Source organism: Papilio machaon, chromosome 26, assembly GCF_912999745.1.
Source record: "Papilio machaon chromosome 26, ilPapMach1.1, whole genome shotgun sequence".
NCBI classification, from domain to species: Eukaryota; Metazoa; Arthropoda; class Insecta; order Lepidoptera; family Papilionidae; genus Papilio; species Papilio machaon.
Window position 1 is genome coordinate 4,106,860 of NC_060011.1, and position 25,204 is coordinate 4,132,063.

General features: G+C 34.8%; 1 protein-coding gene across 4 annotated transcripts in view; it reads right to left on the bottom strand.

The window, feature by feature from the left end:
- LOC106708185 overlaps positions 1-25,204 on the bottom strand; it is a 98,276-nt gene that overhangs the window by 49,201 nt on the left and 23,871 nt on the right. For all 4 annotated transcript variants that reach the window (XM_045684566.1, XM_045684565.1, XM_045684564.1 and 1 more), the window contains exons 2-7: positions 14,857-15,028; positions 13,147-13,351; positions 6,195-6,418; positions 5,957-6,117; positions 5,624-5,795; positions 2,654-2,791 (exon numbers count right to left, since the gene is read on the bottom strand). In XM_045684566.1, coding sequence (XP_045540522.1) covers positions 2,654-2,791; positions 5,624-5,795; positions 5,957-6,117; positions 6,195-6,418; positions 13,147-13,351; positions 14,857-15,018 — 1,062 coding nt within the window. In that variant the 5' untranslated portion in view covers positions 15,019-15,028. The remainder of the gene's footprint in view (positions 1-2,653; positions 2,792-5,623; positions 5,796-5,956; positions 6,118-6,194; positions 6,419-13,146; positions 13,352-14,856; positions 15,029-25,204) is intronic.

Genomic DNA, 25,204 nt, shown 5'->3' on the forward strand with positions numbered 1-25,204 from the left:
CAAGATCGGTCGAACTGATTTAGCTGAAAATTGATGGGGAGGTAGCTTAGAACTAGGAGACGGACATAGGAACTTTTTTTTATCTTGTGTGTATTTTTTTTATTCCGCGCAGACGGAGTCGCGGGTAAAAGCTAGTTTCAAATAAATTTTAGCTTAAACATACGTTAACCTTTTTATACTGTGACTAGAGGCCGGCACGGATTTTTGACAAATCATGGTTATTGAAACATTATTATACGTAGACTTGCGAAATGCGATCTTTACCAATAATGACGTACTTATACCGAAAGTATTGTGGTGATACATATTTATTGTGAAACATATAACGTTGACAATAACAAACAGCGGCGGACAAAGGGTTAAAACACGTATTTAACTATGTTACAAGGTTCAAATTAGTGGAGCCGTGATCTAAACTAACTGAAATTCCCTTTTCCTCATAAATTACTGTGCTATTTGAAATAATTTGACAATATTGTGTTTCATAATTAGCGTGGACATGTTTGACATGACACGTGGTTTGGACATGTTATGCGGAGGGTAGATAATCATATAAACAAAAAAGTAATGAGATTGAATGTAGGCTATAAAGGTAGAGGAAGACCAAAGAAAGTATGGATGTATTGTGTGAAAGAGGATATACGTAAGAAGGGGGTAAATTCAGATATGACGTCTGATAGAGATGTATGGAGGAGTAGTACATACTGTGCCGACCATCCATAGGGATAAGGACTGGTTGATGATGATGATAATTGTGTTTCATAATTCTCGCCGTATGTACCATCCCATAATGATATGAAAGCGAACAGCGAGGGGACTATCCGTAAGAAATACACTGCAAAAGTCTAGAACTAGAAACTTTTTTTTTCTCTTTATTTTTATAGGGACTTTGGTTCATATGAACATGTCAGTCCCATAGGAAACAACTTACAATATAATTACACATACATTTACAAGAAAATAACTACAACAAAAAAAAAGAGCAAATAATACTAGAAACTTGAAACCTATTGCTATCATTTCTATTACCAGACAATCCAAACATTAACTAATTTTTAAAACGACTAAAACACTCACGTACATTTGTACGGTGTCGGCACCGACTAGTTTCAAGCCCATCGGGGGCCCTTAACTAGTCGGTGCCGACACCGGACAAATGTACGTGAGTGTTTTAGTCGTTTTCTATATTAGTTAATGATAATGTCTCACGAAAGTTTAATTAATATTTTGTGATTAATACAATAAGCGACTACAAAAGCCTTAAGTACTTCCTACTTAAGGCTTTACTTACTTATCCATTCCTTTACGTTAAACACTAAATATACAGCAATTATAGTAATTAACTTGTAATTGTATCTAGAAACTTTTTCAAACATTATCTAAGTTTTCTAAAAATCCTTGCAAGCTATTTGTAGTTGAGTTAACATTGTCCTGTCAAAGTAACTTTCGCAAACACAACACGTAACAGATTTCGCACTACGTAATATATTGTACATCTAATTTTATAACCACGAATACATGTTTATTTGACTTATAAATTTTCATAGTTAGAAAGTCTCACATATTTAATTCAATTTAGTGTTTATTTATAAACTAGCTATCGTCCGCGACATCGTCCGCGCGGAATAAATAAAACGTAATTAGTAGCTTATGTGTTCTTAATGACTATGTTTTACATCTGTGCCAAATTTCATCAAGATTCGTTCAGCTATTTTGGAGATATTTCCAAACATCCATCCATCCAAACATTCGCATTTATATGACGGCGTATCCGCCAAAGTCAAATGACTGGTTGACTTTTTCAGCCAAGCGAAGCGTCACTGTCGATGGTTGTGAGGGCGGCCATCTTTGAACAGTGTTGTTCGAGACGGCGCCCGCGCACCACGCTTGCGACGAATCGCTTAGCATCTAATTAACAATTAAAATCTAGCGCTTAATTAAGTTGGTGTCGCATTGGTTAGACACTACAGTGTTCATTCCACTGTGTATTTTTGGTTACCTAACCCTTATTAAACAACTGCGATTGCAACAAGGACTCGTGATCTGTTCACGCCCACCTGCCAACATGCCCGCTTTTATACTCGCACAAGATGATTTCTGATGAAGGCCCTCCTGCCCCTTCATATAATAATAGTAAGATTTATTTTGGAACGTTGTAACATTATTCGTTAAATATTTTTATAAACATTCTAAGTTATTGCATTGAAAACTTCGCTATTTAACGATTTAAGATGGCTGCTTGTTTATTTGCTAATTTTTACAACATAAAAATAAGATGGCAATCATCTAAGCACCATCCATGGTCCGATAGAACATCAGTTCATATCGACCTGATCACTATACGACATGGTTTCTTCCTTGATAAAGTTTAGTATAGACTGTGTATATTGTTTTTCAAATATGTTAGCGGCTCCTAACTTCTTCGTAATAACTAATAAGGGCCAATGTGTAAAGTAACAACGTTTCAAGAGAGACTCTCAAAGTTTCAATCATATAGGAAAAGATGACTTCAGCAAAAAAAAATAACATTTACACCAGGTAGTTTTTCACAAATAAAAATTATTAATTTTTTATTTCGACCGATATACTTAGGACCCATTGATTTTGTGTAGAAGGGAGGGAGTACAGCAGAGATATTTGAAATGAATTATACCTGGTATGTGTTCCACTGCTGCAGCAGGTGATGGTGGCAGGCGGCGCAGGCTCTCACAGTACCCTGAGCATCTTTAGGACGAGAGCGCGGCGGCCGAGGATGCTGCTCTCCAAAGATCGGGAAGTACGGCTGCTTGTTCTGATCACAATAAAATACGAACAATAATAATAAATAGTTATAGGATAATAGAAGGAAAAATATACTTTGCGTCTTTCAATGTTTTTTTTATATCATAAGCTGGCAAAGGAACAAACAGTCACCCGGATTCGCCGAAATAATGACGTAAAGAAAGAGATTTCCCCTTCCTATGCCTCCCCTCTTCTGACAAATTCACTTTTCCTTCTCATCTTTTCTTAATAAGAAAAGGGTAGGAAGGGTAAGAGGATTAAATTTAGGCCTTCAGCAGCTCACTCATCAGACTGTACTTGTAATTACTTCCACTTGACGCCTGTCTTCTGTGAGGTCGTGGTATTTCGTGCACCCAACAACTATTGTTGTTGCGGGATCTACCACTGTTAATGTATTAACACGTTTTTCAAGTGCTAAAGTGAATCTAATTTAGCTCTAATACAGCAAATATTATGTAGCGTTACAAATAATATTATTTTAAATTACATCAACGGATTAGATCATGTACTAAGAAGTTAAAGAAACTTAGGTCTCTGTATACTAAACAATAGAGAAATAAGGAAAAGTAAGAAAGAAGAAATAGAACGGACAAATCTACTGTTCTAGTTATTAGTTTTATATCTAAAATCAATGCACCATTTTTTTTATTTGTATGAATCTGCATGAAATCTACATGACGTAGATAGGTTTCGTTAGTCACACGAGTGATAGGAGCGGTCGCAAGGTCGCCATGTTTTCCACACAGATAACTTTCCAACCCGCAAAAGATAGCCTCTAACCCTTAAAGATATTCAATTTATTGCCCTCACTATATCGCCGCTACTGACTATGGCTGATAATGGAATATTTTTATTACTATTTACATCGCATTTCTAATTGGCGAGTCTACGTCTGCTAAAAATATGACACGCGCGACTTCGTCAAGTAGAAATACGATTTAAATATTTGCAATTGAAGTAAAAAAAATCTAGCAAGTTTACCATTTTTTTGGAAGTTTACTTGAAAAATAAAAATGTATACTATCAAATTTTATTTGTGTATAATAAATAGAAGTCGAGTTGCAAATGTTTAAATGTTTAATGCTATAAAATTTGTCTTTTGCACATACTTAAGTTTACGTGGGGACTGTTGATACATTTATGTTCTAACGAACAAACAAACAAGCGCATATATATGGCATATTATCAAATTTATTATCATCCTGCGTCACTCAAATAACTATTTGTTGGTAAAATTATTCATAAAGTTGCATCTTAGGTGGGGGGGTTATCAATTCAGTGTTGTAAACACTAATTTTTTAAACAAAAGAGATAAAACAAAGTAAATAGATATTAAAATTATACGAAACATCAAGAAAAGGATGGTTAGACCGTACTCATATCAAAGGAGGGCACTGCCACACCCCCAGATAACATAGGTAGTAAAAGACTTTGGATTTGTTGCCGCCATTGTGAGGATGACAGAAATAAGAGGTACAAATGGGACAAAACAAAATCACTAAATAGGAAAGATCAACCATAAAGATTTGTTTGTTTGTTTGTTTGCATTGAATAGACTCCGAAACTACTGAACTGATTGAAAAATTCTTTCACTGTAAGGAAGTTACATTATCTAGAATGACGTAGGCAATATTTATTACTAGATTTTTTTCAATTTACAACAAGCCTTTATAGTTTAATCTTAGTTTACGTAGCTTAACACAATCAACGCTACCGTATCAACGGCGAGTTACCACTAAAGATCGTAGGGACAGTGAACGTGTTAAGAAACAAAGGTTATCGAAGTTGATAAATAATTCCACTAAACAGAGTACTTTATGGGAAAATATACAAACAAATATTAACCTTTAACCTCATTGATAAACTTATATCATACAAACAACTCTTTTGTAAATATATATCTGTAACTTCTATTACTAAATCTTTTACAAAATATTATTCATTTAGAAAGAAGTAAACAAAAATTTTGAATCCTTTTTTATTAACAAAAGAAAACAGACAAAAAAAAATTATTATGCAAACGACAAATTTGTAAGTTACGATTATTTATATAGGAACCATCGAGTATACCAAGTTACCAAAGTCATATTTCAACTTAGCTAATTTTTTAATGAATTTAATCTTTTTATTTTCTTTATTTCTTATCCTCCTGTAATATCATCAACAATTGCATCAAAAGCTTGACCTCCATTAAACTCTATACAACGGACGTGAGATAACAGCAGACAGTTCATCAAGCGAGGGTCAGAGTTGTGGGTGATACATTAATAACCCACTATATCTTTGTCAGAGCTATTAGAGCTGTGTCATTCAAATGATCGCATCTATTTTATCAAAGCATCGGTTTCTATTACTCTACTAAAACACCCTTTACTATCATTAAAAACAGAGAAGGGGAAGACAAACAGAGAGAAATAGAGGCGGAGAGAGAGATGAAATATTTAATCCTTGAAGTGGATTTGACGGTTGAGGTTGCGCTTAGGAAGATGAAATATCCCCTTTCTGTGCGTCCCACTTTTAATTAAAGGTAAATATGAATGTCTTAGGCAGACATTTTGAAAGTATAAAAATAGACGACAAAACTCGATTCATCCTTGAAATCGTCCTTAAAAGTATACTAAAAAGTATTACAAACAAATTATGTATTAATATATTAGTTGAAGAAGTAACACGTAATATTTATTTTTGTCACACCTCTAGACGTTGTTGAGAAACATTGTTAAAGTAATCAACAGTACTGACAATCGTGACCGTGCAATACTAGTATTAGAGAATTATGTTGTTGAATACGTTTGGTCAATGTAATAGTATCATAAAGGGTAAAGAATGTAAACATATTTACCATTTTATCCTTAGGTTCCTTGGTGTTAAGATTACAAAGTGTACCGCGCTTGTATTCATCTCCACAGACGTAACAGACCTCGGTCATCGAGTTCTTATCCGGCATCGACAGATCTAAAATATCTCGATCTGAACTCGAGTTGGAGTTGCCCGAGTATACCGATACCGTTGACCTGAAATGTTAAACGTGCGTTCTTTAGACCAAAAGGTATACTTAATTGGACAATAAAAGGCCTTTAAGTAATGAAATAAATTTAAAATCTCTGCCTTTAGAAGTATGATTATTAAATTGCGTAGTTTTTTTTTAATGTAAATGTTAAACAAATCCACTCACCTAACAGCATCTAGATAACCAGCGGATTCTGAAGCACCCGAGTGCTGGGATCCGACCGAGATTACGGAGGGATCCCTCGCCCGAAGGTCCAGCACACCCTCCTCCTCCGTTGCACCCGCACCGCCGTTACCACCGCTGGGATATCGCTGCTGAACGGATGACTGAGCATCCAGTTATAAAATAATAACTACATGGAAAAAGTGATGCCGAGTGTTAACTATTAACTTATTATACTTACATTATTAAACTTGGCATTATGATTGGTGTCTACATCCTTAGGCCTGGGTGTGGTGGTGGGTGTTGGTGTAGGTACAGTCGTAGGGGGCGGGGGCTCGGCGGCGCGGGGTGCTGCCGTGGCGCCCGGTGTGGCCGGATTTCCCGACTCTTCCCGGTTCGCCCCCGTCTCCGCGCCGAGACCCAGTACTTGCGCCGCATACTCGCCTTGAAACGACATATCCGCGCCTGGAAATCGACATTATGGGTACTGTTTATTTATAGACTGGTTAAGTTTTGCCAGCTCTTTTGGTATTGCAAAGCGGGATGTAACAATTTATTTTACACGGGTATAGAGCCTCATGTTTAGGCGACCTTGTTTGTTTTTGTTTTCTCAACATTTCAGCATGTGAGTTGAGAACAAAATAGAAGTAAAATATACTTAAGTAACTATTGAACAACAACATTCTAAACATCGAGTTGACATGATTACACCAACGTCTATTTTATGAACCGTTTTATGTTGTTTGTTTATAGCAGTCGTGTTACGTCGTTTTCAAACATTGTTACAATGTAAGTTAAATTGTACAAGAGATGAGTTTTGTCGAGATATTTTATTAATTTTCTACAGAAACTAAGGATTTTATGTGGTTAAAAAAACAACATAATTACAGTTTAATAAATCAACATTAATTACAATTAAATCCTCGGTACAGGTATCAAGAAAATTGGTATTCACAATTCTAAGAGACAAATTATCACGTATTAATACTTTCCGCGGGGAAGTACAATATCGTGACCAAACTATATTACGTAGTAATTACGTCAACTTAATAGTAAAATTGTTAGGAAATTTAACATGACAATTGAATAGTCATCAATCAAAATATACTTTATCCGAGAAACGTGAATTGCAAAACTGTCCAGTATCTTTTAATGCTAATTTCATCTGATAATTTTAATGAATAAAATGTGTGATGTCGAATGGAAAAACCAAACCTTAAGCTTCTAATATCCATACACTTGTAAAAAACGTATCATCACCGCTTCCATTCACTTTGACATACAGATACAAAAACATGAGACTTCTACAAGTAAATGTAAATAACTTAAACCTTAAATTTTATGAAACCAAAAACCTAATTGACTAAAACGCTAATGGATGAAATAGCGCCATCTATTGGCTGTAATTTAACACAAACATTAATTTTTTTTAATTAAAAGTAAATAAACTACGCAATGTTAAATGTAAAACTTTTAGTATATACTTGAAAACATCGAAAAAAATATTTAGCAATGTAAAAAAAAGTTACGACGATTGAGATTCTAACTTGTCTTCCATAATTTAAAATTTGATTTCTTATGTGTACTCTATGAGTTTTGGATGGATGCAATATAATCTATGACAATCCGGAGAAGAAGAGTCGGTTGACAACAAAATAAGTTCAGTCGTTTAGGCTCAAGGCCGTCATAATGGAAGTTATAAACATACAGAAAAACAAATATATGTAAATACGCGCAAAAGACAACAAAAACAATACCATGATCATCATCTCCCTGGCCTTTTCCCATTCACGTGTCGGAACACAAGGTTTATAAACCTTAAAGATTTGGCTTAATTTTTTTACGGCCGGCCGCCTGCCTGTCGCCAACCCTACCAAAAACAATACCACCTTCTCTTATTTAGTGTGGTATGTCACGTACCTTTCCTCTTCAAGTTATTATGTTCTAGAACGATAATGCTTGTATGATAACTTATTTTAAATTAATATAATACAGGGATGAAGATAAAAATTTACCATTAACTATAGAAACTAAACAATTTTCCGTGGATATAATAATTTTCTTTTAAGCGGAGCTGCTTTGAGGAAAATTCTTATTATTTGTCGACCACCTGTTCGTAATTACTGGCTTTCTCGATCGCCGGGAGAGAATGGGGATAAAAACCCGCCGCAGACGGATTTACAATTTACCTTAATCCGTACCGTATCGGGTGTGACGAAGACTGATTGCCGATAAATTGAAAAACAAACAGCTTTTTTATTAAATATAAAATAATATGTAGTGATATCCTTTTGGCTTAAAAGAATTTATTTAATCTGTTATAATCTAACAATGCCTAATAAACTGCATCACAAGTCCTGACTTTTATTTTCAATGAGAGCTAAATATAAGTATGTTCTACAAAGATCGTAGACAGTATAAGATTCATTTATAGGAATGAATTGGCTTGAACGGTGAAGTAAAAAGTCCTAAAAGAATACATGCGTGAATTACTTCTGTTTCGTTACAGACCTATCTTCTATATTTTCGTGGTAATGTTCCGATCAAGCAGGCTATTTGTGCAGCAAATAATGCCTTTGCAAGCTCTACCATTGTTACTTATCTATATATATAAAAGAAAGTCGTGTTAGTTACACTATTTATAACTCAAGAACGGCTGAATCGATTTGACTGAAAATTGGTGGGCAGGTAGCTTAGAACCAGGAGACGGACATAGGATAATTTTTACCCCGTTTTCTATTTTTTATTCCGCGCGGATGGAGTCGCGGGTAAAAGCTAGTTTTTAATATATAGCAATGCTGATATGTAGTGTATCACAACATAAGTGTCCAATTTGCACCTATTTGTACGAAGGAAAAAAAATTCAAGTATAACAATGTGTTACATCATAAAACAATATTAAATGAACAATGTATGTACATTTACAAGTTATAACCATATAATCAGTTAAAGTAAATATTCGTCACGTTTGTACATACGATAAGTATGAAGATTACATTTTACACATTATCCACTAACCGGTTCTATCCAGATATTTAATAGAAGAGGTAAAAATTCGATGTAGAGATTCCACTCTCCTTGAATAAACTGAAATAACTATTCATGCTCCAGTTATGTTCTTTAGGTAAGGTGTAATTTCTTCCTTTCTGTGTAACCTGCTAGTTACCCTTATCCAACAGATTAAAATGGGTTTCGCACGACGGACCTTGAAAGTATTGATAACATTCCTATTTACCACTTTTTTCCTAATGCAAAATATTGCATGCCATATTGCCACGCGAGACATTGTTTCGTCATCGTACTAGGGTCTTAAAGGGAAAAGTTATTAACATTACTAATGAAAAGATTAGACTACACTAAGGGATAAACTTACGTTTTAAGGTATCGTTTTAGCTAATATTTCGATGTTGGTTAGATAGTTTATTACTTTGGCAACAATCTGCAACCATGCGTTCCATTGACTGACTGTAATCTAGACGAGCTATTTTGATATGTTAACATTACAAGTCAAAAGTACAATGTACTGTAACCAGTTGAAACCGGTCACTGTGCGTTCGGCAACAACGTTAATGAATAGAGCAATTGATATTTAAATTCGGCTAACTGCGAACCGGCTTGAATCGGTTACAATCGGTTTTGTTTGCGTTACTTAAACATATATACCATTATGAATGTAAAGTGGCTCTATATTGGTCCTTTTCAATCAGGTATGTATATGATTTATATATTGAAAAGTATATAAATATTTTATAATCTTACTAATAATATAAATGCGAATGTTTAGATGGATGGATGTTTGTTTGAAGGTATCTCTAAAACGAATGAACGGATCTCGATTAAATTTGCCATAGAGGTAGAGCATAGCCTGTAAGACCATATAGGCTATAGGCTATCCGCGCGGACGGAGTCGCGGGCGACAGCCAGTATCTACTAGACATTTGTTTGACGCTTTTAAAGGTATTTAAAAAACCTGCTTATGTAACCCAGATCCTTCTTATTTTGTACATATTTAAATTATACTAAATACTACTTATCAGTCATACAACGAAACAGTGATATGTTTAAAAAACAAACAATAAGACGTGCATTTATCCGTAATAATCGCCTTCAAAACAAACAATCATAACGATTAGAGTTCCTAAGAGTAAACATTACATTGCGCACCCTAAGTGGCTCAATGTAAACTCGTCACTCAAACAGTCAAATAAAACCAGCTATGTAAACAAAAGTACGGTGCCAATATCCGATATATTAAATCAGAGAATTTAAAACTATTGCCGAGGCTATATATCACTAACTCTATGACATGACGTAATTTAAATGCCAATGTTTAGATGGATGGATGGATGGATGTTTGTTTGAAGGTATCTCTGAAATTTAGCAGAGATGTAGAACATAGTCTGCAAGAGCACATCGGCTACTGATTATGTTTTTTTAATTCCACACGAACGTAGTCGCGGACGACAGCTAGTTTTTTTATTCGATAATATGGTTGTGGTACGTCAATTGCTAAGCGACCGATTTAAAACCCGGTTACAATCATTCAAAGATGGATAAAAAGAGTCCTGTGGTAATAAAAACAAGTAAAGTCAGCATAACATATTTTTTGAATCATTTTTATTTCAAACTAGCTTTTACCCGCGATTCCGTCCGCGCAGAATAAAAAAAATGCACACAAGATAAAAAAGTTCCTATGTCCGTCTCCTAGTTCTAAGTTACCTCCCCATCAATTTTCAGCTAAATCAGTTCGACCGATCTTGAGTTATAAATAGTGTAACTAACACGACTTTCTTTTATATACATAGATCTCCGAGTAAAAAAATATTTACCTACACAAAAAAATACTACTATTATAATCATTATTTTAAGTTTCTTGCGCACATATATATTTGAAACGCATATTTAGTGTACAAAAAAGAATTAATTATATTATTTAACATTTGACCTATGACGGATCAATTTAAAATGCTATGCAATTAGAATAACAGGTCAAACTCGTTAACATCATAGGTCAGTTCAATTTGCGAAACGTTTATTTTTGTCGAAACATTTCATGAATGCGCTCTTTTCTATAAAGTAATACAAAAAAAAAACACCATCAGTTATTTAAAAAAAAAACGCAACTAACTTCATCCTAAAATATAACTAAGGAGTGAGGAGTGCAAGTTACAAAACACGAGTTAAGATCAGTTCAGTCGAATTGACATACACACAAACTTGCATACAAACATGCTAGAAACATTACCCTTCTGAACCAGTCTAGTTACCCTACTAGTATTGACTCGTGTTTTCAAAGACAACAAAAGCTTCCAAAAATAATTTATAGCATACGTTAGAAACACTTACTTTTAATATCCGATTAAATGACCATCATCATCTCAGCAGTAGCATAATAAACTATTAAACTCATCAAACCGATCATAAAACTATTCATATCGAAACTACTTGTCTGTCTGTCTGCGCCAGCTGTAATCTATTAAAGATGACCACTTACTTTTTTTATTACAGACTCTTGGTCCGTACTCTTTTTGCACATATTCCTTATATTAAATTACAATAGTGAGTTCCGTTTTTTTAATTTACTTGATCGCGTTCTTTACAAGATTTTACATTAATAGACATTTTTTCAAGTTTCCACCCAAGTAGGGTTGGCGACAGGCAGGCGACCGGCCGTAAAAAACTTAAGCCAAAACTTTAAGGTTTATAAAACCTTGTGCTTGTGTGAGTAGGGAAAGGCTAGGGAGATGATGATGACATTTATATGAAACTAGCTTTTACCCGCGACTCCGTCCGCGCGGAATAAAAAATAGAAAACGGGTTAAAAATTATCCTATGTCCGTTTCCTGGTTCTAAGCTACCTGCCCACCAATTTTTAGTCAAATCTATTCAGCCGTTCTTGAGTTATAAATAGTGTAACTAACACGACTTTCTTTTATATATATAAGATTAAGTCCAAACATGGACGATTTTATGAGTAGGTATCCCTAATTAGAAAGCATGTATAATTTTGTTAATTTAATACAAGATTTATCCACGTTACTATTAAAGTGTATTCCTGTAGGAATTTCCTTTAATAGTAACTTTGTACATGTACATATACAGTCGAACTTGGATAAGAGAGAATGCAAAGGACCGCGATATTTTTCTCTTACCCTATTATAGAGATCACCCATCGGGGCCTGACAACCCCTTATAAGCGAGAACGCTGATAGAGGTTTCTCGTTTATCCAGTTGTCGCTTATCCAAGTTCGACTGTAGTGTAACTTGAATATAAGAAACATGTATAAAATTAGGGCCTATAATACCCTGGAGTGTGATCACTATTATCAACTTTATTACCTACAGACGCTATCTTTGAGGAAGGCATAATATTACGTTATATTATACCTTTTATTTAATAGGCAGATAAAATCAAAATATCTTACTATTTTTCCATAGATATTCTTAAATTCTTCGGAAAAATATATAATCCGTCAAATCAATAACCAACTTTAGCGATAAAACATCGTATCTATTAGATTAATATTAGTAAATTCCTTCGCTACATGAATGAGCCAACACTGAAAAAACTTTGAACATCACTCAACCAACAAACAAATCTATTTTACGACAAGCACTATTGTAGAAACCTTTGAAATAAAACATTGAAGATGCCAATAAAGTCTAGGGATGGGAAAGTTTATAGTATCGATATATCGATAAGTGCGAATCCCGTCTATCCGTTAAGACAACGCTGGGCGGGTAATCCCGCGGGATACGGCATTGGGAGGGAATAGTGACGTTCTTTAGCCTGTTATCGAACCCCGGGGATATATTGTGAATTTTATTTGCAAAATGAATGTAGATATATTTACGACTCGCAATAAAAATAGGTATTAATAAAATGCACTTAAAATATGAATTGTTATACATATGTTTGAGAAATGTAAATTCTTTTAGCACTCGGTTACTAAACTTTTGTTAAAGACACAAGAACAAAGTGCAAAGATTTTTTTCTTATTAGTAAAAAAGCTAGTGCCTAGTAAGCGTTATATGACCATGTCTCCACTTGAAAACCTTTAAATTTTTTAATTCAGACATCCTTCTGGTTCATCATTTTTATACCAGAAGGTAAACGAGCAAGCGGTCACTTAGTATAGCACAAAATACTTGCTAATGCGTTGCCATAGTGATCAATTCAACCTTCTACTCACCAATAAAAGGTTTCCCGTCTAACCGCTTCATCCAGTAGAATCGCTGCGAGTGAGGCTTGTTCTCACGGTCGTACTGTTCCCATTGCTGGCGAAGGAAGGTGTAACAGACGCAACAGCAGCGCACCGTGCCCTCTTCTTCGCCCTCCGCCTGGTACCCGGCGGGCGGCGGATGCGCGCCCAGGAACGGGAAGTACGGTTCCGAGCTCTGGTTGAACAAAAACATAATTACATCACGTCACTATATCAAAAAACAGAGTTATATATCGATAAACGCAACGCCCAATACTATACGACATAATGGCGACCGATATTTCAGATGTAACATGCGGGGGTATTATTCGAAAATTTATTATTTTATATTATTATAAGGCAGTAAACAATATCCGATGCCCTAAATTCGATAATAGATCTTTTGTGTCGAAAAATATTGATTAAAATGCAGCAGATAAGCAAATATGGTTCAACGTACAACATCGAAAGTAATAAAGCTGTAGACTGTAATTGCTGCATTTGTCACTAACCTACGACAACGGATGGAGCTTTGCGACATAATATAACAAATAAACAATTAGTCAACTACAATCAATCTAGCACCCAATGTGTGGCCACGTGTTGCCAAATTGATCAAACTTGAAGTTGGAACCCGCATGTAAAGTTTGTTATGCGCTCACTTATTGCCAACAAACTTTAACAAGTTTTCACGTAACAAATTTGTAACAGTTCTTTAAGCATCCAAGTGTTAATAGTTGGCATTGAAACAGTGTTCAAAAAATAACTTGAACCAAATGGTTTAAAATAATATTAAGGATAAACTAAAGCCAATAATGGCTTATATGTAGAAAACGAGCCATTAGATAAAGCAGCGATTTCTTTACAATATCTATAATCAATATTTCACGCACATTATAGTGTGTGACATCGACACTGTGAGAACGCAACGCAATTTATGTATACCTCTCTTAACAATGACAAAAACATGGGAGACTTGCTTCGAATAGTTTTCCATGATACTTACTACTGTTATGGATGAGTTTAATATTCGATACTTCAGATGGATCCGAGAATAGTTTTTTTTTATTTATAATCAAACGACATGCATAAATTAATAGATCATGGTTTTTGATGTTTCTAAGTATTTTCCTCACTAATTCTTCGATGCAACTAGAAACAACGATCTAACGCTTCTAATCCCCTTTTATTGCGTCCGTTCCAAGATTCTTCTGGTGAGACGTTATAACAACGAAATATTCAACAGGGGTTTACTCAATTAATATCATATTTTATTTTCATTTTATTGGCAACCCTAGTTAACAAGTCAACGCGCTATTGCGGGAGACAATCATTTAACGCATACAATCGTGAGCCGGTTGCGACCGGCTACGATCGCGCGCCGGATATTTGCACTGCTTGTTTGGATTGCTCTACATTGTTATAACACGGTAACCATGCTTTACTAGTAATCAAGGACACTTTTGAAGCAAAAAACCAGCGCTGGAGCTTTAACTCATCTAAAAAAAACAATAGAATTTCTATTTATCCGTCGAATGTTAAAGCGAACCAATAATTAATTCGGTAATAAACCTAGTATAAAAACTTACAGTTAGTGAGTGTAACTCGTATGGCATCATAATTTGATAATAAAGCAAATAGTATTATACAGGGTGTCCATGATTTCTTCTGTATTAATTGTAGATGCTAGTATCGCCTCACCTGTGGGTCGGGCTTCACGCGTACAGCATAGCAGTCACCGAGGCCAGCACCGCCGCACACGAAGCAGACGCGCGGCTCACCGTCCGTGGCGGCGTCGGTCTCGCGCGCTGGCGACGCCTTGCCGCCCAGCGAGCTCTTTATGTACGCCTTCGCCTTCTCCATCACCTCCACACTGCAACAACGACACAGCAATTAACTTCAAGTAAATTGACTTTGTTAAAACGCGCGTAGGTAAATCCAATTTCAACGCCGCCTGTCCGGTGACAAAGAATAAGTATTCGATATTCCTATTGTTCATACTAAAAAAATATTCATCCCACAGTTACTAATAGTCTTAACTCTCTCAAACACTATCATCATCTTTCAACGTAGAAATGGCATAGAAAATGGTGTTTTAGGTTTTGTAAATTATACTGAAAGCTCTGCTAATAACAGCTTGAGAGATAACTAAAATCACACACAATTATGACAGACCATTATCCTAACAGTAAACAGCAGATAAAAAGAAACTTGAATAATCAACAATAGAAACTACTGAAGTAATTAATTCAAATAATGAATTGTGTGCAGTGTCTTATGAGTATCTTTTACCCGCATGGTTAAGCAATTGAAGTGCAATAATATGTATTCAGTAAGCGACCCCTAGGTCATATGTAAAGCGATAGTTTAACACAGGTTACGTCTCATACTACAATCGCTAGAACGATCTGAGGGTTAAAAGTTCAAATGCACACGACTACATTTGGTGATTGAGACTTTCCACCGCCGATAAATCTGTTAAGAAACATGTTGTTTTATTTATTTTTTCAATGTAAATGAGAGGGATGCCCATATTTGTTTCGGCTGTGAAAACACACGATAAAGTGAAACAAAAGACATACGCTGTCATTTAATCTGCAGTAACACTAATTAACATACCAATAGTGTAATACGGTCAAGACTGCGATAGTGTCGTAGGTCAAAACGTTCGGGTTCGAACTGCGGCCGAGTGACGCATGATCGTAACAACGACCCAATATTATACTAATAGCTAACATTATTCTGATAACATTTTTACTAAAAAAAACTCAATAACGCAAAACAAAGAAGAACGATTTGATTGTTCGTTTGTTTGCATGGCGTAGGTTCCAAAGCTACTGAACCGTTTTGAAATTTTTTCTCACATTTCGGAAGGTGCACTATTTCCGGGTGGAATAGGCTATATTTATAACTAGATTTTATTTAATTCTTGGAGGACAATCTCGCGGGCAACTACTAGTCTTAGGGGAGGGTGGGGGAATTGCGGACGCTGAAGGGAAATAACGAACTACATTCTTACTATCAGTAATAATCAATCGGTCTTTATCAATTATTAATCTTTAGTTATACATCTACAAAAACAATTATACTTATTAAAGGAGATCGATCAACAAATAGAATATTTTTGGCAAAAACAAAACATTGTCTGTCCGTAATTACCCGTATCGCTCGGGGTAAATTCGGACTGACCCTGAGTTAATTACGGACAGCATGGGGTATTTACGAACTAGGTCCACATCATAGACAAAAATCACAAGTAAAGCCTTTAGAAGAACTTCCTGTAGTGCAGGTCTCATGGGCCCACTTGTTACACTTTGAACACATAATCCAGTCTTCGGCGGGTGGATCACTGTACTTTTCCTAACAATAAATGCAAAAGTAATCAACATTTCCTTCATTTTCAAAATTATTCAGATTTCTTACACCCTTTGATCCTTTCCTTGTAGAAAGTTTTGACTTTTTTTAGCTTATTAGATGTAGTTTTATTTTCTTTTTCTTGAGCTTTTCTTTTCTTGTCTAATTTCTTTTGTTCCTTAGCTTCTAGATTCTTTTTTTCCGGTGTACTGGTAAAAAAAATGGAATGCTTTTTGTTTACTGCCCGTTTGCTACGATGAATTTGTAGAGTAGGGACCTTTATACAAGTAGCTCTAGGAATACCATATTTTTCTTCCGCCTGACGAAAATGTATCTTCTGGTCTTTTATTTCTTGCACAGCTTTTTGTAATGATTCGATGGTGTATGATTGTTCTTTTTTTTCTTATATATTTCCGAGGCATCTAAAAATGAGCAGTTATTGATTAATTTCATAATAGTTTATTGAATTAGGGGTAATTGCGGACGTCCGTATTTACCCCGCAAGGCTTGTCCGCAATTAACCCAACTGGGTATTTTAAATCAAAGAGAGAAATTTGTAGTTTTTTAAAACGTTCCATAAAAACAAACATTGGCGATTCAAACTCCATTGACAAAGCTATCCATAGAAAATATCACTTTTTACCATCACTTAGTATACAGACTTGTCCCTCGAATTAAAAAACACTAAAAATTAGATCAATTTACACTTTTTTTTTTAATTTTACTTACCTTTCAAACTGTGCGTAGCCGGCTGTGTTAAGTTTTTGCGTGGCACTAAAATGGCGGAAAGAAACAGATGACAGCACCGGGCTGCCGCGGGGGGGAGGGAATGAGTAGATACTTGCTAGTCCGTATTTACCCCGCGTCCGCAATTACCCCACTCTCCCCTACTAATATTATAAATGCGAATGTTTAGATGGATGGATGGATGTTTGAAAGTATCTCCGGAACAGCTCAACAGATCTTGATGAAATTTCCCACTAATGTAGAATAAAGTCTGGAAGATCACATAGGCTAGCTTTTACTAGCTGTTGCGTGCGGACGGGGCCGCGGGCTACAGCTAGTCTATTATAAATTGCATCCCCACTAAAACCAAAAGAACCAACATTTAAGTACACTCATCGCATATTTACCATTCATATAATTATACAAGAGACATAAATCCAACATATCTGACTATAAACATTTAATTTTAACATCGCCCCTTTCATCGTTCATAAAACAGGCCGCTCGTATAAATCAATCAAACTACATGCACACAAATACAGAGTAATAAATTTAATACTACTTGCACAAACATACACTGCAATGTGCTTACATAGCAAAATATAACATCCTGTATACTATGTACTGTCGAGGACGTAAATTTCCGAACCTATCTATCTTATATATATAAAAGAAAGTCGTGTTAGTTACACTATTCATAACTCAAGAACGGCTGAATCGATTTGACTGAAAATTGGTGGGCAGGTAGCTTAGAACCAGGAAAAAGACATAGGTTAATTTTTACCCCGTTGTCTATTTTTTATTCCGCGCGGACGGAGTCGCGGATAAAAGCTAGTTTTATGATAGAACTAAATGCGATAGCATTGCTATCTCACCGGACCAAATTTGTTCGATTCTTTGCTGAACAATTTGAATATACAGGATGTTATGTGAGTTGTAGGTCAAAGGCCCGACGATTAGAATTGGACACGTCACGCTGCGTAGATATATCGATTCGTTTGTCCGTGATTGCGTACAATCCGATAGGTCATAACCATAGAGTTATGTAAAGGCTTTATATGCGAGAACCCACCCCTTCAAAGGGGTGCAGGTAGTACAATAAAGGGAATATAATTAATATGGATGAGTAGGTCTCAATTAGACTTAAAGCGGTGCGTATCCTTTTCATTTAATCCTTTTCAATCAAACTATTTGTATATTAATATTTATCTATTTATAAACATTGGGGGGATAAGTTGATTTACCTGTTCTTATAAAATGAACTATCTTTAAATTAATAAACAATAAACAGCATCGTACATAATACAATACGTTTCAATCGTTTTTTTATTTTACCATTAAATATTTATGTAACACTAGCTGTCACCCAAGACTGACCGCGCGGAATTAAAAAAAAAAAACTTAAGTAAACTATGAGTTCTTTCAGATTATCTTCTACATTTGTGCCAAATTTCAACAACATCCGTTGAGTCTACCTTCAAACAAACATCCATCCATCCATCTAAACATTCGCATAATATTAGTATGATTTTCACACTAAAACACTCGTTTTATAGACAACAATAACTAGCCTTAATTTCAATTTGAGAAAATTCAAATAAAATACACTATACCGCTGTATTTATCGCGTAAAATAAAACTATTTTTCAACAGCACACTAAAAAAAACCTCCGCGGCTCAAGAACACTTCACATTCATGTCCGGTCCGTCCCTCGTTACGTCACAAGTTTTCGCATAAAGAGATAAATCCTAGAGTCCGTACTTCACACAGTTTACGTAGCTTGAAAAGGGTTGATATAAAAGTATTAACCTTTTTCTTATAAAAAAAACCCCACAGATCTAATCATAGTCAAATTTTTGTAAGTCTATAATCACAGACTTATTAAAAACAGACATCTGTATCTTCAATTTTAACACAAAAACTTTTCAAAATAAATCCGTAGACAATAAAGAACATTGTCAGCCGGTGACATATGTAAATATAATTTCTCATTTCTATTGAATTCGAGTATATTACATATCAAACGGGTTTCCATTGTCGAAACACGTGTTCAGAAACATATTGTCTTTCCCATTTATTCTCTTGGAAACATATGTTTTTACACGGGGTTGTGGCAATGGAAACTTACGGATTTTGACCACATTTTATGTATGGAACATAAACCTTTCTTCGTATAGTAAAAGGAAGTCGAATACTGACCACAGAGTTTTGGAAATATTGCCCTATAGATCATAATTTGAAAGCTAAAACAATAAAAAAAATGGTACTGATATAAAAAAAATAACTCATTTTATTTTAGTACTAAACTTTAGTACTAAAAAGATTATTATGTATTCTTCGATCTCTGACACTCATTCAAGAACGATTTAGGTTAATTTATAAAATATCCAATTATAAAAATTAAACAAAACAAAAAACATAGCGGGAAAAAAAAACATTATCCCGGCATTGAAACTCATTCAGACATCAAAAGGAAATAAATCTACAACAGAGTACACAAACAAAACCAAAGCTTTTGCTTTATATTCACTCGATGAAATTCAAATAGCGTTCGCAATATTAAAACGATGAATAAACGTTGCCTCTCCGTCAGCTACGAGCGGCATTAATGAGCGATCGCCTCGGATACATAAATATCGGTCCAAAATGAAAATAAACGGACGGACATTAATGATTCAAAACGGAACACCGACCGCCCCCGCTTCAGTAATGCAATGCGAGGACACACTTTCATAACCCTCTCACAGACCTCTTTTTAACAGAGAGACATTTTATATTAAGCTCAGATAATAAACCACTTCCAAAACAGTAGCATTTCTCGTCTTCATCAACTTCCCTGCCCTATTCATTACGGAATGTCGGCACATTATGTACTTACTTATCTATACTCTTATAAGCCGTTAAATCTGAAGTCACTCACTTGTTTCAAATAATATTTTCTTTCCCATTTTTACATCTCATTCCAATTAAACACATATATTAAAAGTGAAACTTTAAATTTCTTGTTATATAATGATATCACAAAAGGTGTTTTATTATATTCATTTTGGAAATTAAATAACAAAAAAAAACTGTAATAGCCGAAGTGTAACTGTCAATAAGGGAAAACCTTGTGATATCACAGATAAATAATTAGGTGTTCAGATTAACGAAATGCGTAAGAGAATCCGCTTTACGTTTAGACTTTAGGTCGAAATAGACCGACTTAAATATCATTACTCTCTTAGTTCAGACATATAAAAACATCATAGTAAAATCCATTTCCGATATCTCTGCTGTAAAGCTACACTGTGCATAAATAGAGCGCCCTGGCCCTGTCGATCCTCTAGTGAAACTCTGAAAGTCTCCATGGAATATTATTTCTGTCAATAGAGCTCTAATATGAGGGGTGGTTTGTCCGTGATGCGACTTATAACATACGAAGGACCACGTGCCCTCACGTACGAGAGCGTGAGGGATTACGTAAGCTTAGGAATAATCAAATATTACAAGCATATTTAATTAAATATACATTTTACTGGACATTCTCATTATTTTATTAGGATATGTTAAAAAAATTACTGGTACAGACACAACGATGTCGTTCCATTGCAATACACAAAACAATACAGAACAGTATTCTGCAAATACACGATTCCTATAATTTATGAATTTCAGACACAAATTATTACTTGAGTCAAATTAATTGTAAGTTTGGACTATTTTTAGTATCTATATTACATTTGTAAGTAAGACAACTTACATTTGTATCGTATTTATGTAAGAAAAGCTACTTTTCAAGTTAAACTAAAACCTTTAACTTTAATATATTTACCTACTATAAAAGCTACGGTAGTAGAAATCGATAAATGGTAATAAAAAAGTGCAATACGTCCATCATTCGAGACAGAAAAAACACAAACAAGCACCGGGGACGATGTACGTTGTATCACACGCCCAAACTACCAAGGGGGGAAATCAATAAGGGTATTGTTGTTGACGGTGTGGCTACGAAATGAACGATTACATAGAATTTTCCTACGTTAAATTATAAAATCCAATATTCATTCAATTGTCGCGCGAATGTGATTGTTTTTTGAGATATTAGGCCTACTAATCTCCTAGGCACAACCTGGACTACTATACAAAAAGTTGTAGCCGTTTAATATGAAAATAGACACTAAATGGAAGATACAAAAGTAAAGTTAGTAAATCTTAATAATAATAAACAGATATTTCGCTATATATTTAAACAGTTTGTTTCGGCACTGAAAACCCATTTTTATTTGTACACTTGATATATTGAAGCCATCTCTATATTAATATTAGTAAAATTTATCAGTTTATAAATCTATCGCTGGTCTAGTGGCCCAAAACACGTTGCCTAACGCACTGTCGCGTATATATTTACGTATTCAAATTGCATCGGACGCAGGCGACATCCGAGCACGGTCGGACACGTCGGCACGGGGACGACTATGTCACACACACACATCTCCCTGCTATATATCATATCTGTACTACTAGACTATACTCTGTACTAAATGTACACACCAATATCGTAAACAGCTTTAATGGGTTTTCACTATAGAAACTCTTACAAAATCAAGTTAACATCTCTTATACTTTGTTTAAAAAAATGGGACCCATCTGCAATCACTTCCTATCGATTAAAATAATTTTTATCAAAATCGAACCACCAGGGGTGGAGTTTCGCAGTAACACACATAAAAAAATACAGTCGAATTGATAACCTCCTTCTTTTTAAAAGTCGGCTAAAAATAAAAATAATATTATGTTTTTGACTGAGTGACGGAATAATGGTAATGTATTCCGCATGTATGTATGTATGTATGTATTTTGTCTGTCATTACCATTTTTTTAAGAGAAAAGGACCCCATGGATATCCGCAATACTAGAGGAATTTTACACATGAGTTGCCGGCCTTTAAAGTCTGTTTCCAATTATTTCTAGTCTAAACGAATGAATTAATTATCAAAACAGACCTATTCATACTTAAAAAGATTCTTGATTAATATTTAATAACCATGAAGGGTCAAATGAAATGTTTTGCAACTAAATAAACAAAAAAATTTAAAATGGCTCGTTAGAATATACCGACATCAAACGAGTATTTCTGCATCAGACAGAAGCTAAATAAATTAATTAAAATGTTAATTTATTTATGTATTCATTTAATTTATTTCATGTTGAATAATAAATTGTGTAAATCAAATTCTAACTGGGATAAAATTCGTCATGCTATCATCATTAGTGTTTAGAGATCATTTTTGTACATCTCTGCTTTGCTGTAACTCTCAGCAAAGTTAAACGAACTTTAGCAGTGGTAGACGACAGCAACAAAAACTATTGCATGAATTGCCCGGCTCGACTGATGGAATACCACGACCAAACAGAAGACAGGCATAAAGTTGTAGCAATTCCGCGTTTCATGTGATGAGTGGGCAATGATGAGGCCTTATTTTATATCCCTTCCCATCCTTTTCTTATAGGGAAAGAATGGGAATGGGAAGTAGATTTGACGGAGAAAGTGATGCATGGGAATGGGATATATTCTCCAAAATTTTGTTTGTCCCTTCTTTTATCGATAAGAGGTAGGCAACGCATCTGCAATTGTCGATGTCTGTGGGCAGCAGTCACTTCGCTATTTCGGCGGATTCAGATGGTAGCTCGTTCGATTGACACCTTATGGTATATAAAATCATTGTATAAGACTGTTAGTTAATTTTTTTTTAATAAACACAGCGCTAGGGTCCTTTCACACAGACCGGAGAGAAGACCAGAACAGATATTTATAGCAATTAATATTGGGCTTTATACGATTGAAAAAAAAATCCACTTTATTTTCATATGCAAAGTAAAATTTAATCTTGTTTCAATCTTATAATGCTCAATTTTATTTGCGATAAAATATCTGCATCGCTCTCGGTCTCGGTCTGTCTGAAAGGAACTTTATACATCCTGAGAAACTTTGACGTATAGTTCCACTTCCAAGCAGTATTTCACAGAAATAAGATTATGCCTTCAAAACAAATGAAGTAAAAAACCTAATCATAAAATTATCCATTCAAAACCGGTTTCCAAAACCATTTACCTTTGGTTCCAATATCCAAAACACGTGTACAAAAACTACTATTATTATCTCTATTTTTTACAAAGAGAACAAAAGGGATGACGATATAATTTCGTTTTTTGTTTCGACAATGTAGTTAGAAGCCTACGATAATATCAAACGTAAAGCATATTAAAGCAATTAAAACACAATAAAGGTAATACCACACTGACACACATTTTCAATTCATTACCATAAATTAGTTTAGTTAATAGCAAACGATTAGAGACCTTTTAAATACAAAATCGATTTTAATCATTAGGCAATTAGTTGTTTATAAAAATAAACCATTCGTTAGGTCGACGACTTTAATGTTTCTAAGAACTAGTAACATTATAATTTACTCTCCATTTCTATGAAAGTAAAATGAATTAATACTTTTAATCGAAACATAATCAAGAATATGATTCACTTATTTTCAATGGTATTACGAATTAATAAATAAATCATTTGACTCTGTTAATGTCAATAAAATAAAAAAAAAACTGAATTGCTAAAAAAACAGATTTGAAAAGCCTATCGCAAACGCACGCGAATTAGTTCAGAAAAAAACTAAGTATTTGACACGGGTGCAGCCCGATTTAGAGTTAAGATCGACGGGGTACGTAGGTACCTCGATTCAGATACGTGTACACATGCGTGTGTAGGTACGTATATTCACAGTAGACAATTCGTGACTAGAGTAACAGAGGTGTAGTTCACGACAAAGCCTATGCGCTATTTGACACTCTCTATATGTTGCAAATGTCATCCAGATCCGTTCAACTTAATGTATACAACTATCCAAATTTCGCATTTAAAATATTAAAGTACGACTAGGTTTTCCCGCGACTTCGAAAGCACGGAATTAAATAAAAACTTGATAAGTATACGTTTCGTCTTCACACAGAAAGTATTATTTACTATGTAAATATATATATATATCAAGACATAATAAGTAACACGTCTTAGTAAGATACTTGTATAACCCTATTTTATTGAAACACTAGCTGTCGCCAGCGACACCGTCTGCGCGGATTTAATAAGTAGACTATGCGTTCTTCCAGACTAAGTTCTATATCTGTGCCAAATTCCACCAAGAACCTGTTCCGGAGATACCTTCAAACAAACATCCTTCCATCCATCTAAACTTTCGCATTTATAATTAGTAAGTTTATTATGATTGTCTTACAGAATTTTTGCCGTTATTCATCTTGCTTAAGCTTTTTCAGATTGCGTTTGAAAAAAAAAGTAACACTTAAATATGTGTCACTCACTAGTCGTATATTAAGAGGATAAATAATTCTGAATAAGGCATTGTACTAATGTATGAGGCATACGTCATTAAGTTCACAAGTTCACGAACATATTGTTAGTAGACACCGAACATTTGTGAGTAATCTTGTAACGTATGTTACAAAAATTCAATAAGCTGACATTTCTGAACGGATTGATGACTCTGTGGCGCGAGCCGTCAGTTGATTTTACGACTTGTCACTGTCACTTTTTACCTTGACCTCGATGCGAAGGGCATCGACCCTGTATAACCTATAATTTTTATATCTTTATTTAATCTTATACCAAATTCTTACTTCTTATCGAAATAAGAATTGCTCCCCGTACTGGGTAAGTTGTGCAAAATGTATTTTATTATTTCACTGTTATTTTTTCACTTCATTTCACCATGCTATGCTTTCCTATTTAAATATGAATTTTGCTCTTTTCTATATAATTGTAAGACTGCAACGGCCCGGAACAGCTATACTACGTACCGTCCTTGCTTCGCTTTCGGTTAAAACTAGTAACGGCTGCCGGGCACGAATTTATAACCGTGCCTCAATTTGTGCCATGTCCATTACAGGGAGTAAGTTTGGAAT